We start from the raw sequence: 14,259 nt of genomic DNA, 5'->3' as shown, positions 1-14,259 counted from the left end.
CACGCAATACGGAGGCTCCATGTTGATTGACATGTTTGTAGACCAATAGAAGTAAGAAAGTGGAGCGGGTGGGATATATGATTGGCTGATGAGACGACTGGTCTACCTCTCGGGCCGGAGGCATTCTGACCTAATTTCCGGTAGCTGCATTCGTTGCGCCGCCCGAAGTCGGCCGATTCCTACTGGGCATGTGTAAGTGCAGTTTCTGTCAGCTGGAGTTGTGTTTTTGTAGTTTCTTTCTTTCTTTTTTTCTTTTCTTTTTTTTTTTAATGACATAAGCGAGTGCGACGTTTTGGGAGTTTCTGTTTGAAAACGAGTCCCAGAATAACACTTGCTTAATGCACTTCGCAACCTTGGTGTGCGCCTGGAAGTCAATAGTTTTTACACACATGGAGCGTTTGTAGACCTGAGCAAATCAGTACCTGTATTAGTCCCAGATTGCTAATCTACAGGATTAGTTTTTTAAAGAGAAAATGTGGGGATGCGTGTACAGTTTTAAATTTAATAGTGATTAAGTTGGTGTATTTTGGCTCTCTTCCCTCTGGTCTTCACCCGCCAAAAGTCCTTTACGATGTCCCTATACAAAGGGGGTTATTTTCTTAGGCCAAATCTTCGTCCTTTCTTTTTTTATCTGCTCTTTATCTAAGACTCCTCATATTTTCCCCTGAAAGGTAAATTGAAATACTTAAAAAAAAAAATCTAAGGACACGCTTGGTTATTTGTGATCTTAATCTGAGTATCCCTTACAGGAAAGTGTTAGATATAGATCAGTTCTTACTATCATTTTTAAGTATTCCAAAGTATTGACGGAGATAACATTAATTTTTAGAGAATTTTTAAGTAAGCACTTAACCTGTAAGATTGGTCCCTTACCTAAATCAACCTTTGTTTTAGAGAACTCTTGATTTGATCTTAGACTGAATTTTGAGTCCCAGAAGAGCAATAACAAGATATACGTGTATAAATCAGCTAATTAACATAAAAGAAACTGAGATTTAATTTTGGAGGTGAACAAAATTGTGATGTTTTGCAACTAGTTAAAAAAACTGATAGAAGGAAAATGAAGAGGACGTTTGAGAAACTATACTATTTCATCTAGCTTTTTCATTTTTGAGATATGTTGGGTTTTTAAATTTTCAAGATATTTCTTGTACTTGGTGCAAGAATCAACTATAACAAATATGTTCTTGCATCAGTAACTTTTAAAGTAATTTTGTAAGCAGAACTCATGAGTCTCAATGGGGAATTATTGGTGAAGGGTTTAGAAAACACACAACTGCAGAAATTCAACTGAACCATTTGGCTTCCATAGCCTTGTGATTTTTCTGAAATGAGGTAATTAGTAAAATGGACCACCTGAAGTTGCATAGAGGAAGGGAAGCTTCCTCTTTTCTGCTAGTGTTGGAAATAAAATTTCCATTTTCTGAAAACTCATAAAGTAATAAATTACAACTTTCTTTTAAAGGACAGATTCTTAAGAGAGTAGCAAGTTCCTCTCCTGAATCTTAAAAGCATTTTATATATACCTGGGATTTACTTCTTCTTTTTAAATGTTCTAGAGTGGTTCAAATATTCATTTGAGTGGTACTTAATCATCACACCACAGTTAGTCAGGATTGATTGCAATTATAGAAACAACTTTTATCTTTTATAATTTTAACTTTTATCTTTTAAAGAGCCACCCAGATTTCACTGTGTACTTAGAAGTCTACAAAACTATTGGCTCCTTTCATTATTGACATAATGTTACAAATCATATTTTAGTCTATTCCAGTTTACAGAAAGTTGAATTTAAACTGATGGTCAAAATTATGGTAGTATTTCTATTCCATTCGAAGGCTTAGCGTTTTTATGTAGGCAGAAGTTACTAAGTATGTCCCCTTAGAACTAAATGATGCCTGAAGCTAATGGTAAAAATGAAAGTCTGCATTCAATGTAAATTTTAAGGATTTTTGACTGGGAATTAGAAAAGGAAAAGATAACCCCTACACCTGCTGCTCTACAGTAGCGTTCACCATAATGTTGATTTGTCAAGCTCATTGAGAAGACATCCTGGGATGTAACTTTTACTCGCAGGGTCCAGCATCAACTGGACCAGGATCCAGGCGTTCATTGTTGGTAGAAGACTCTCAAGAGTCATCTAGTTTTAGCATCTCCAATTCCTCTTTCTGAGTTGTTTACTTTGTTTATGTCTTTGTTGGAAGCTTATGGAAAGTGAACTTAATCAAAGAAGCAGAACACTATTATTGAGAGAAAAGCAGAAAAATACTCCAGTGTCTGTTAAAGTGGCTGTTTATTTCATTTGGTGTTCCACTGTGTTGGTGACCTCAGTAATGGCATGATGATATTTTTCTGAAGCTGACTTGAATTCTACCAGATGCTTCTCATAACTTTTGATGGCTGCTTGAAGCTGTGTTTTCTCCACTGCTCCCAGGATGGCACGGAAGATCATATCTATGCCTAGGCCAAGAACAGCCACTCCTATGCTGCCAAGAAGAGAAGCACCAATTTGAGCTAGCACAGTGACCAACTTGTTAATTATGCCAGTTGCAATGTTTGAGCCCACAAGTTTAACAGCCACTGCACTGGCAGCAGAAGTAGCTTCTCCCAGGATGACTGAAATAACCTTTTGTACTATTGCAATTTTCTCCGTTTCTCTTTCCTTGATATCCTGAAGTTTTCTATAAAGGGTTGGCTCTAGTTTATCTTTCAGTGCTTCATCAACCTTTTGCAATTCTTTCTGGATTTTCATTATGGCTTGGATGATGATATCACAGTTCTCTTTGATGGTCCCATCTCTTTTCATTTCAATGGAGGCCAGCCTGCACCCTAAGTGCATATTTAGAACCCCAGTCAGCTTATTGGTGGCATAGAAGCTGTCAGATAAGCAATCCAGGAGCTCCTGGTGAAGACGGTGTACTTCTTGCCTCCTTCTTGGGTTCTCTGGGTAGAGGAGGTCACTCTGAGCCATATTTCACAAATGATCTCTGAAAAGTACAACAGTAAATCTTTACTAAAAATCTTGAAAAAATATCTGCTGTGTGCATAGATTTGACCAGGAAGTCTTACTTTATGAATGGCAAAGTAGTATGCTATGTAAGGACTTTCTCAGAAAACTCAATGGGTTTTTCGAAACAATTTTTTTGAAACTTGGAGTCAATGTATGAAAATAGGGTAACAAAATACAACCTATTGATACATTAATTAAGGCACTAGATTTTGCGGTGGGGGAAATCCCAGATAGGAAATATTTGTGTTTATCAAGCATCTGATTATTAATAAACGTGATTATTTCCAAGTAATATTTACTAACATGTTTGAAACAGACCACAGTTTGAAACGGTTGGTTCTTGATTACCAGTGCTCCTTTATTTCCCCAGCTCCTAGTCACCACATTGAATAGATATACCAGATTGATTTTTCTAATATTTGGAGTTAAATTAGTAGGACCAGAAGAATATTAAGATATCCAAGTTTACAGGGCAATAATACCTAATTTTATTTATATACTCTCTTATCTTAATTTACAACAATCAAAAAACTGTATTTTTACAGGCAAATTATTTGCTCTCTAAACCTAAGGGACATCCAGAGGCAACACATACAACATTAGAATCTTTAAAAAAAATCTTTGTGATAAAAGTGTATGTTCAAGATTCCTTGGATTAAAATCTCACTTGGGGAGGCAGTGGGCATGGTGGAAGGGCCAGGGCCATTATGACTGTCTCTCTGGCTCTCCATTTGCAAAGCTTAAAAGCAAACTTAAAAATTAAATTATTTAGAATCGCCTACATTGCACTTGGCCATTATTAAGATAAGCTAGAGTTAGCCTCAGAAAGAAGATGATGCCATTTCACAGAAGTATGAAGGAGTAGGTGGCGAGAGTACACCACAGGATGGATAAAATAAGCCAAGTAGGAGCCTTCTTGAGTTCGTACTTTGGGCTCAGAGAAAGAAGGAGCGGGCATATTCTTCTGAGTGAATCGGGGTGAAACTTTGAGACCAGTAAGAGCTATGTTCCTCAAAATGCACACCTGGAGTGGGCTTCCTCTGTGCCTGACGCTTTCATTTCTAGCTTAAACTCTTGAGAGAAAAGAAGGAGAAAATGGAGTCCTTTGTACCTGTGTGGAGTCTGGCACATTGTCTCTTTGAGTAAACAACATCCTGATTCATTTGGGCCCTATCTTTTCTGGGACTATGGTTCTTAGCCCAGGTATGGGGAACCTCAGAAGCGCGAGATGAAGGGGAGAGTAGACTCAGTGGTAGAGCACATGCACAGCACGCACTTGGTCCTGGGTTCACTCCCCAGTATCTCCATTAACAAACCTCTCCCCCTGCCAAAAATAAAGAACATAAAATATCTCATTTAGAAGCGTGGGATGAAGGTGTTTTCTCTCGAGCAGGTAGACATGAACATAACCTATCCTCCAAGTCTTAAGATACAACATGGAAATGGAAAGGGGGAAATTTTTGAAAACTGGATTAGGAACATAATTTACACTCTTATATTTGGGAAAATGTACTGGTACCCCTGGTGGAATGAATTACATCATGGACAGAAATTCATTTTTACCTTTGATTCCGATACAGGATACACACTCACACACGACAGACACAAATCTCCACAAATCAGTAACGAGAAAATATTTCAGTTCCCCTTAAAGAAATTGTTTGTTGAGGGTCCATTAAATATTTCCCAAACTTACCATTGTATTGCAAACTGCAGTTTGATAACCACAAATTGGGACTTTGATTTCTCTTCTTTCTCCTAGAAATTTTACCTTAAACTTTTTTCTTTTTTGGTTCCTAGTTTTCAGATCTTATCATGAAGTGAAAACTCCAGTTTCTGATTTTGAATTCAGAAGATCACCAACTACATCCCTATTCAGATATTTAGGTGAGAGGAGTCTTTCTTACCCTGAAAAAGTGGAAAATTTCTCTTGCAGCTACCATATGCCATTATCTGAAGGCATAGCTTAGAAAAAAGTGTGTGGGTCTATTTGCCTCAAGATAAACACATGGGGAGATGAACCTCCTCCCTTCGTAGGAAGTTGAATGCTGCCAAGTGGTCAGTTCCTTCCCAGTTAATTCATTGTTTTGATACAACTCAACAAATGAATCATAAAATACATCTGAAAGACTAAATAAGTGAGCCAACTTTTTTTTTTTCAAGAAAAGTAATGATAGGACTTTTCTCTCCCTAAACAAACAAAAAAAAACACCATAAAAACACAATATCAACCAGTATTGTACAGGTGCAAGAGTAGATGATCCCTGAAGGAGACCCTTCTATACATTTGATTTAACATATAATAAATGTAGAGTGTCAGAATAATTGAAATTAGTATTCCATAATGGACTGGCTTGTGGAGGATTAAAAGTTAATTAAAAAATGTTATCAGTGTAACATGCGTAAAAAAGTCAGATGATAAAATAGCTAGAAGAAAATAGATAATTTTCAGGTGTCTTTATGGAAAGCTTTATAAGCTTAAAACCAATAGATAAATGTTTGACCAACACAAAAATTTTTGACTAACAAAGATGACATGTAAAAACAACGGAAAGCAAACTGGTTAAGATGCAGGAAAAATGGAAAAATATTGATTTCTAAAGAATGTTGTTATTGTGTATCTTATGAATAATCTTATGACTAAACATGGAAACATCTCTGAACAGACTGTAAAAGAAAAACTAGTAGTAATTAATTGATGAAAAACGGTCAGTCTTACCAGAAATTGGACACAATACATTTTCAGCTACAGAAGTAATTTTTCTTTCCTTTATATAGTCAAGCACCTGCACATGCACTTTTATGCCCTTCCAGGTTCCAGATATCCATAATTTTGTGCCAGTAACAATTTTGAATAAGAGACATCTTGGTGTGCTCAGAATTATTTTTCACATCTAGTGAAAAAGACTTTTCTGAGTCAGCTTTGCCGCCTTTTTTTTCCCCCAGGGAAGGGCACTGGGAGGCTTCCTTATACAAATAGGTCTTATACCTGCTTCAGTACTGAGTACAGTTTAAGATTATTTCCATCGCAACAGTGAGATAAATGCTAGAGAATTAGATGGAGGAGAGGTCGGATTTGAAGGTGAAACCAATGAATTATGTTTTGAATGGTGAAATTTGAAGAGCCCAATGAAGGAAGTAACTTAATAATTCAGTGATGATTTATTTAATCGTCCTTACTATTATAAGGTAGTATGATAGGCTCTGGAGAGCAAACAGAAATAAAACAGACATTGTTGCTGCTTTTGTGGAATTTCTAACCTGGTTAGTTAAGACAAATTTAAGATTACAGTGTCAGATTGATAGCAGTATCTCACACAGAATTAGAGGTGGTACTTGCATTGGGCAAATTCAAATTTTAAAGAACTCACACTTTAATGATATTGACACCAGGGCCATGTGGAGACATTTGGTCACCTAGGAAGGCTTAACAATTTGTACCCTTTCAAACAGATACTCCTAAATATGTGCTTGGTATTTAGAGAAGAGATTATACACCACGTGAAAAATCTTAGTTGACAAATGTGGCATTTCCACTGTTGCCTGTGACAGTTTAGTTCTGATGCTTCAGTTGCTTGCTTCACTCAGCAAAACAAAAGCCTTACTTCTATTGGAGTCGCCCTTCCTAAAAATCACAGTTGTTACGTAGGCATGCCTCAAGTGATGTCAAAATACATAGTACTGTGCCTAAGAGGAGTTCTGGGCCGTATGCTTTCCCCTTGTTACGTTTTCAGGGATGACCTTTTAAATGTTGACTTTAAATTTTAATCTTTTAAAAATCACTTTAAAGTCATATAAAAAAATGACTTTTAAAGGTTGGCATCAGCAGGTGTCACAGTGGTGTGCTTAATCCAGCTCTGATTATCTGCACCTTTTGTATGGCAGATGTGAACTTTTATGTTATTTGTTATCACTTGAGAGTGCTCCCTGTCAGTGATGGGCAGTTAGCATCCACTTCTGCACAGCAGAGTTTGTGCTGCTATATGAGCGTTTTATTGTGGTGGTTCCTGAAATAGGGTCTAACGAGCCCTGGGGCAGCCTGCCGGGGAGTTGCTAGCCAGCAGGGGGAGCTCGTGGTCATCCGCTGGCCAATTTCAACTCAGCCTTGGCTGAAGCAGCTGTGCTTTCTTTGCGGCAGCGTTTGGGCTGTGGGTGCCTAAAATTTTATAGAGGAGACTTCTGTTGCTAAAACAAAGTTTGGAAACCACATGCATTTTGACTTGTTGTTTCTAAAAAAGAAGTAAACAAATCTGGAAGTACTGATACCAGTGATCAGTTTGTCTTAGGAACTTGGAAGGAAAACAAAGTCTAGCTTCAGATGGATTTTTATTGAACCTAACTCATTAAATTTTGTTGAAATGAGAAGGAAACATTCATTATTAAAGAGCAAATACACTGATGATTGTATCTAAAGGTTAAGGTTTAGTTAGTAATACTATACAGTTGTTTTAGTTTTTCAGAAAAGGAACCACCTTACAAAATAAAAATGTGTTGATTACCACACGTGTAAATACAAATATACCAGGGTACTGTTGTAAATGACAGTAATGCATTGACTGTCAAGTGCTATAGAATTTAAAGAGAAAAATTAATATTGAGGTGACTAGAGGAGGCTTCATGGAGAAAGTGACATGTGATTGTGCTTTGATGGATGGTAGAATAACCATGAAGATATTAAAAGATTTGATAAAATGAAGTATTTTAAGTTAATAGCAATAATATATAAACACTTTAAAATATAGATGGAAAAACACACATAAACCTACTGCATCTTAATTGTTTTTTTGTTATTCTTTCCTGGAGTTTTTTTAAATGCATCAGTAGTTTTACAAAGTTGTGATGGTAGTATAAATAAAATTTTTGTCTTATATTAACTTAAACACTTTCCCCTATTTCTAGTTTTAGAATCATTTTATTGGTTATAGAAAATATACATACTTATGTGCATATTTTATAAACTATTTCTGATATCTTTAGTATAATTTAATAAATCCTTAATCATTTCACTGTCTTTTAATACTGAATCTTTTAACTTTTAACAATGCATTTTAACTTGTCTTTTAAGTATTTGTGTTTTAATACACATAGTTCTTTTTTTTCCTTCAATTATCTGAATTATTTCCTCAGGATAAATTTCCAGGGGAAATTCAGATTATATAAATGTATAATTTCTATAATCAATAGGAATTAAAATTTTTTATTACTTTTGATAGGTATTGCAAATGCATTCCAAAAACTTTTATACTAACATCAAAATAAATTTTTACAGCAGGATCCTGGGCATATTTCAAAGTCAAAGACAGTTCTGTTAAATATTGTTGATTTGGGAAACATATGGTCAAAGTTTGAAGAGTTCTTGCCTTTCTGGAAGTACATCCTGAAAAAGTTAATGATGAAATTATATTGATATTTGCTTCCAAATAATCTAGAAGGGAGATTGGAGTAGGTTTATAGAGGAAAGAAGATCAATCTTGTTTTGATAATATTTGAAGCTGGGTTAGGGGTACATAGGAGTTCATTATATTATTGTCTCCACTTCTGCATATGTTTGAACTCTTCACATAGTAACAAAAACAGAGAGAAAGGGAAAAAAACAAAAAACAAAAAAACCCATGACCCTGTCCAAGCTTCTGATGTTTGATCATTAGTGCTGTCTCAGGCTTTACCTTTCTCCCTGATGTCACTTGTCCTCACTATCCACATTGGGTCCCATTTTCATGCAAGCTTCACTTATTTGGGAGTGTGAGTATAGGATATGGGTAAAGTCAGAAGCTTTTCAGGGGATGATAACAGCTACTAATTAGTCCTGAGCCTGCTTCTTTAGTTTAAATCAAAACCTAGCCTTTAATTTAAAAGAAATCTTGATCATTGTGTCATGATGCTTTGATGCAAATTCTTCAAAAGAATATTTTGAAGCAAAAAACAATATCACGGTTACTCATCAGCACTTATCAAATGTTCACTTGAGAAACCTCTATCATGTGCCTTGAGGCATTAAAAAAAAGTAGCCGATGTTTCTTGACTTCAAGAAGACAATAATCTATTTGGAGACACACAGCAAGTGTTCAGTGATATTTAAATGTAATACAACTTATGAAGGAGCATAAACACTGTACATTAAGATGAGATTGCACATTCATTCTCTCATAGATACTGAATGCTTGAATTAATGTTAAACACATAAAGGGAAATGTTACAATCCATGTAACAAAACACTTTCATGCATGTGTCACTTCATCCTTACTCTTTTCTAAATTTGGCCTTTACTGCTTTATCTTCCCCTCTGACTTAATTATATAAGCTGTTAGTTTCCTTCTTTCTGAATGTCTTTAGAAAAGTGATCACAAGGAACATGCCATAGGATTCACTTAAAACAAAGTTGTTTTGTTACTTTATCATGTTTATGGTTAGGTTTCAGGTCTGACGTGTATCAGACACTCTTTAATATGGAAAAAGGGTGTTATATCAATACTAATAGAAATAGCCATATTGCTTACCTTGCTGTGTCTCTGAGTTCAGTGGGCCCAGTGCTGTTTAGGAGCACTGCTGAAGTGCTTTTTCATCTGGTTTCATCTGGATGTTTCTGATGGAATGTGATGACTTACAGGCTTTGCTGGTCTCTGCTGGGTCCCTCTGCCTGTCTGGTTCATTAGCTGTTTGTTCATGGTTTACTTCTCCAAATTCTTCCTTTTCCTATATTAATATAAAATTGGTATAATATTAAGTAATATAATTTGAAAGACTAATATAGTGGTAAAACATTCAATTTTTTGTTCTTTAATGGACTTTTTTTGTTGTTGAAAAGTGCTATCCTACTGAGCTAATTCAGTTCAGTAGAGAAGCTGCCTCTTTGATTGAAGCACTCAGATTTTGGGCTTCCATCTTGTCAGCTATTCCAGATCTTTAGCTTCTGTTGCATTTGTACCTCATGTTGCTGGTTACCCTGTTTAGGTTCTCAAGAGATGTAAATACAGATATTTTCAGCCAGAGGTGTTTTGTTTGTGTGTGCGTTCTTTCTTGGCTGGACGTTCAGCTCTTCATCACTATCTCTGTTATCTTGGTGAGTTGTGTTGACAATATAAAAGCCTTAAAGACCAACTTGACTCCTTTCCCTTAAAGCTTAGGTTACAGGTTTCCAGGCTTCTTCCTCTAGATTCTGTCCTAATCCTCAGTGATTCCTTTATAGCAAAGACACATCAGCCTCAGTATAACTTAGTGGGAAGACCACGGGCTTTAGAATTGGACAGTCCCCATTTTGTGTGCCCAAAGTACCACCTACTAGGCATGTAACCCTGGGAAGGGAATTTAATTTCTCTTGTTTTTTAAATTGGTGTCATGTATTAGTTCCTCATTTGTAGAATGTCACAAGGATTACATGAGAGAATAAATGTAAAACACTTGGCATGGGGCCTGATATATGGGGAGAACTTACTAACTGGTAGCTGGACTTCTTATATTAACAACAGTAATTCCTGTGGTTATTGAGTGGGTAGATGATTCAGAACCAAGGTGCCTTTTAGGAGTCATCTGCATACGGATGGCATTTGTAGTTATGGGGACAGATGAGATCTTGAAGTGAGAAAGTGTAGAATATAATGAGGGTCGAAGACACAGCCTTGCAGAGCTTAGGAGACTGGAGAGACACTGGTGGTATAATGAAGAGAAGCTTGCTTGAATAAATAAATGCTTAGGGAGGATATAGAAGGACCAGAGTTGTACAACATCCTGGAGGCCTCAGGAGGGGAAGACTTTGAAGTAGGAAGAGGTATTCAGCAATTTTAAATAATGCAGAGAACGCCAGATGGTTAGGGCCTGGAAATAGGCCAGTAGGTTTGATAATTAGATGCTCTTGGTGCCCTGTGGTAAAATAATGAGAGGCAGAATAAATTGCAGTGATGTAAAGAATTTCTCTCTTGAGAAATCTGAGAATTGAAGGAATGAGATGGAATCATTACTTGAAGGGAAATCAGTGTCAAACTATTCTTTTTTTTTTTTTTAACCAAGTAAGGAACTGAGTATATATGTAATTAAAGGAGCAGGAAAAATAAAGAGGGAGAGATGGAGAATACAAGATGTATTTGTCGTCAAGGGAGGCTTGAACGACAGAAATGTATTTCCTCACAGCTCTGGAGGCTGGGAAATCTAAGACCAAGGTACCAGTCCATTTAGTTTTTGGAGAGGGACCCCTTCGTGGTTTGCAGACAGTGACTTTCTTGCTGCGTCCTCACAAGGTGGAGAGAGCAAATGAGGGAGCTCTCTGGTGTTTCCTCCTTCAAGTACACTTAAACTGCCATATCAAGGCCTTGCCCTTATGATTTCATTTAACTATAATTACTTCCTAATAGACCCTGTCTCCAAATACAGTCATATTGAGAGTTAGGGCTTCAACGTATAAATTTTTGGAGGACACGGTTTAGTACACAGCACAAGAGAAAGGGGAGATGATTGACAGAGCAGAATTTTAGAGGAAATACCAAAAAGAAGTCGTGAACATTGGTTAGAGACATTGATATTTCTCTCTACAGCAGAAGAGGTGGACTTGTCACGAGAGTACAGAAACATTTTTTAGGCAGGACAGGCATTTTGGGAGTTTACATTAGAAGGTCTTGACCTTTGGAATGCTGCACTTCCTCGATCTGCTGTTATCCACCTTTCAGAGTTATTTGATAGTTACTTTGCATATTCCACCTAGAATTTTTAGTTGTAATCAGTAGGAAAGATTAGATGGAGTGTAGTTGCTCTATCTTAACTGAAACCAGAGCCCCTCTATGTAATTTTTTAATGCTTTATCCAGTCTTCTCCACTAGATTAAACAGTTACTGAGGGTAATACCTGAGAATGGTATCACTCCAAATATTAGCATATTTAATTCAGGATCCAGCACACCATATTTGATATGCAATTTAAATGTAATAAACCACCCCTAATCTACTCTATTTTAATTATTTTTATTAAAGGACAAGATCATTTCTACTTTAAAGCTTGTATAGCTTTCCACCATTTGATAGGAGTTATCCTCATATTTAGATTATACGTTCCATCTCTCTATGATTGACAGACATACTTTTAGTTTTCATTTGGTTTACTGCTTGTTTTACAGTGCTGAGACATTTCTGCAGGAGAAATGTCTTCAGAGGCAGAAAAGGATAAAGAAAGGCTGGTTCAAGCTGCCAAAACATTCTTCTTTCACATGCAAGATCTCGCTTCCTTCACAAATACACTCACCAAATTGTTTAACAGCAGTATGAACACTCAGATCTCCTTGATGACTGTGAGAGACGATGGTAACGTTAAGGATGTCTTTGAACAGATGCTCAGAATTTTTAAGGAAATGCAGTCTGCAGTGGAGGCAAAGCACAACAAAATGCAGAGTGATCCTTTGAGTTCTAAGATCGCAGCAGCCGTGTGCTCTGTGGCTGAGAAGAGCAGCGGTGTAAAGGAGCTGCAGCAGTCCGCTAAAGAGATGTTCCAGAATATCCACACACCAGCCCTTGTCTCTGTGCTGAATAGTAGTAACGTCCTTGAGAGTTTGGAGTCCTCTCTTTCACTCTTAATGAAATATCCTATCATGAATCTTCAATTAAATGACTTCTATAGAAAAGACACCAAAGAGCAATCAGATGCCACCGCATCTGAGAAAAGCCCAAGTCCAGGTCCATCCAAAGCCACTACAATAGATGCCTTGAACAAGTTGCAGGATGCACTGAACACTGAGAATGCCAAGAACACAATTAAGTCAGCTGCAGATCAGTTGGAGCAAGTTGTCAAAACTATGGGACCAATCTTAGAGACCCTCCAAAAAGCCATAAAAACTATGGAAGCCAAGTTTTCTGTGTTTAAGAAAGCCAGTGATTAGTAGGAGGGCGACAGAAGTGCTCACTTTGTCAGAAAACTGATTCAAATCCTGTGCGTTTTCAAATAATACTTTCTAAGACCTTGGATGCCAGACATGTGGTCTGTTGGGGCATGAATTCAAAGAGTAGTCACCTGGCAAACCATTTACCTCAAGTTTTGCTTTATTCAAATAAAAATGAGCAAAGAAATCCTGCTTGAAATGGCAGTTACTGAAAAGAATATATTATTCAAAAAAATCAAGTTTGGTTTATGTAAAAAAGAGGATGTTTCTAAACATACTTCATCTTCAAGATAATTAAAATAGCCCTCAACTAATTTCCACTCTTCGTAATCCTATTTCTAGTTCCTACAGTGCAAAGTCCAGGTAAATGTACCCATTATCATTAAATAATGTGGCAGAAACTAACATTCAGTCCTAGGAAACATAAACTTCCATATTTGTATCACTCATGTACCAATTTTTATATACTTTGGTGCCTTGTCCATCATGAGCCATCACTAAATACTTCTGATATGACTTATCTAAAAGTGAGTAAGAACAGTGAGTGAGGAGTAATAGGCTTGTCATGTTTGTGTGAATAAGATGAGAGCAGATGAGTTATTCTTGTTTGTCTCCTACTGAGATCTTACAATTAGGAAATACTGGAGGCTGGAAAATGAAGGTGCTCTATCTAACCTTTCACAAAGAAAATAGCATAACACTTGTTACTTGACTGTAACAGAAGTAAGGTTTCTGAGCTGTGCTTGTATTAGGGATGAAAAGTTAGACAAATCCATTTGCCTACCATAACATCTTGGGCTCTCATGGATTGCAAATGAGTGTATGCTCTCAAGATTGCCCTATGTGACATGATACCCAGTAGGGAGTTTGTTAAGAACAAGAAAAGCAATGAGTAATTCTAGTTTTTTGTTTTTTTAAATATGGAATTTATTACTCACTTTAAAAATAGTTAACTCTAGTTCTCCATTGGAATCTTCCTTCTGAGAGTTTTCCTCATTTAAACACTTTCTTGTTTAAAATTTAAAATCCCATTTTCTCCTTAAAAAATGATTCCTTACACTCTATTCAAAATTTAAAAAAAGGTCTGAAGCATGAGAAACTAAAAGGGAAAGAAATTGTGAGCGTTAGATGGAGAGAAAGAAAGAAAATGCTCTATTTACATATTCTTTTTATTTTTTTAATTTGTTTTTTAATTTTTAATTTTTTTATTGAGGTATAGTCAGTTATAATGTGTCAGTTTCTGGTGTACAGCACAATGTCCAAGTCATGCATATACATACATATAGTCATTATCATATTCTTTTGCATTAACGGTTATTACAAGATATTTGAATATAGCTCCCTGTGCTTTACAGAAGACATTTGTTTTTTAGTCTACTTTTATATGTAGTGG

General features: G+C 36.4%; 2 protein-coding genes across 3 annotated transcripts; one reads left to right on the top strand and one right to left on the bottom strand.

Annotated features, from left to right (window-relative positions):
• Positions 1-94: 94 nt before the first annotated feature.
• On the top strand, positions 95-13,053 carry C34H12orf60 (chromosome 34 C12orf60 homolog). 2 transcript variants are annotated; one of them, XM_031670647.2, is made up of 3 exons: positions 95-192; positions 4,811-4,897; positions 12,111-13,053. In XM_031670647.2, exon 3 carries the CDS (start codon positions 12,135-12,137, stop codon positions 12,864-12,866), a length of 732 nt encoding a protein of 243 aa, XP_031526507.1. In that variant the 5' UTR covers positions 95-192; positions 4,811-4,897; positions 12,111-12,134; the 3' UTR covers positions 12,867-13,053. The 2 variants fall into 2 exon arrangements, with proteins under 2 accessions (XP_031526507.1, XP_072810871.1); XM_072954770.1 differs by lacking the exon at positions 4,811-4,897 and having other exon boundaries at positions 129-192.
• Positions 1,786-3,085, bottom strand: SMCO3 (single-pass membrane protein with coiled-coil domains 3). The gene has a single exon (XM_006199889.4). The coding sequence runs from the start codon at positions 2,969-2,971 to the stop codon at positions 2,294-2,296; it is 678 nt and encodes a 225-aa protein (XP_006199951.1). The 5' UTR covers positions 2,972-3,085; the 3' UTR covers positions 1,786-2,293.
• Positions 13,054-14,259: the final 1,206 nt, after the last annotated feature.

Source organism: Vicugna pacos, chromosome 34 (assembly GCF_048564905.1).
Source record: "Vicugna pacos chromosome 34, VicPac4, whole genome shotgun sequence".
In the NCBI taxonomy this organism is placed as follows: domain Eukaryota; kingdom Metazoa; phylum Chordata; class Mammalia; order Artiodactyla; family Camelidae; genus Vicugna; species Vicugna pacos.
Note: the sequence above shows the minus strand (reverse complement) of the source record. Positions and strands in the feature narration are given on the sequence as shown.

Bases quoted from the DNA above. Each gene is read 5' to 3' on its own strand.
- C34H12orf60 (XM_031670647.2), top strand. From the start codon at position 12,135: ATGTCTTCAGAGGCAGAAAAGGATAAAGAAAGGCTGGTTCAAGCTGCC.
- SMCO3 (XM_006199889.4), bottom strand. From the start codon at position 2,971: ATGGCTCAGAGTGACCTCCTCTACCCAGAGAACCCAAGAAGGAGGCAA.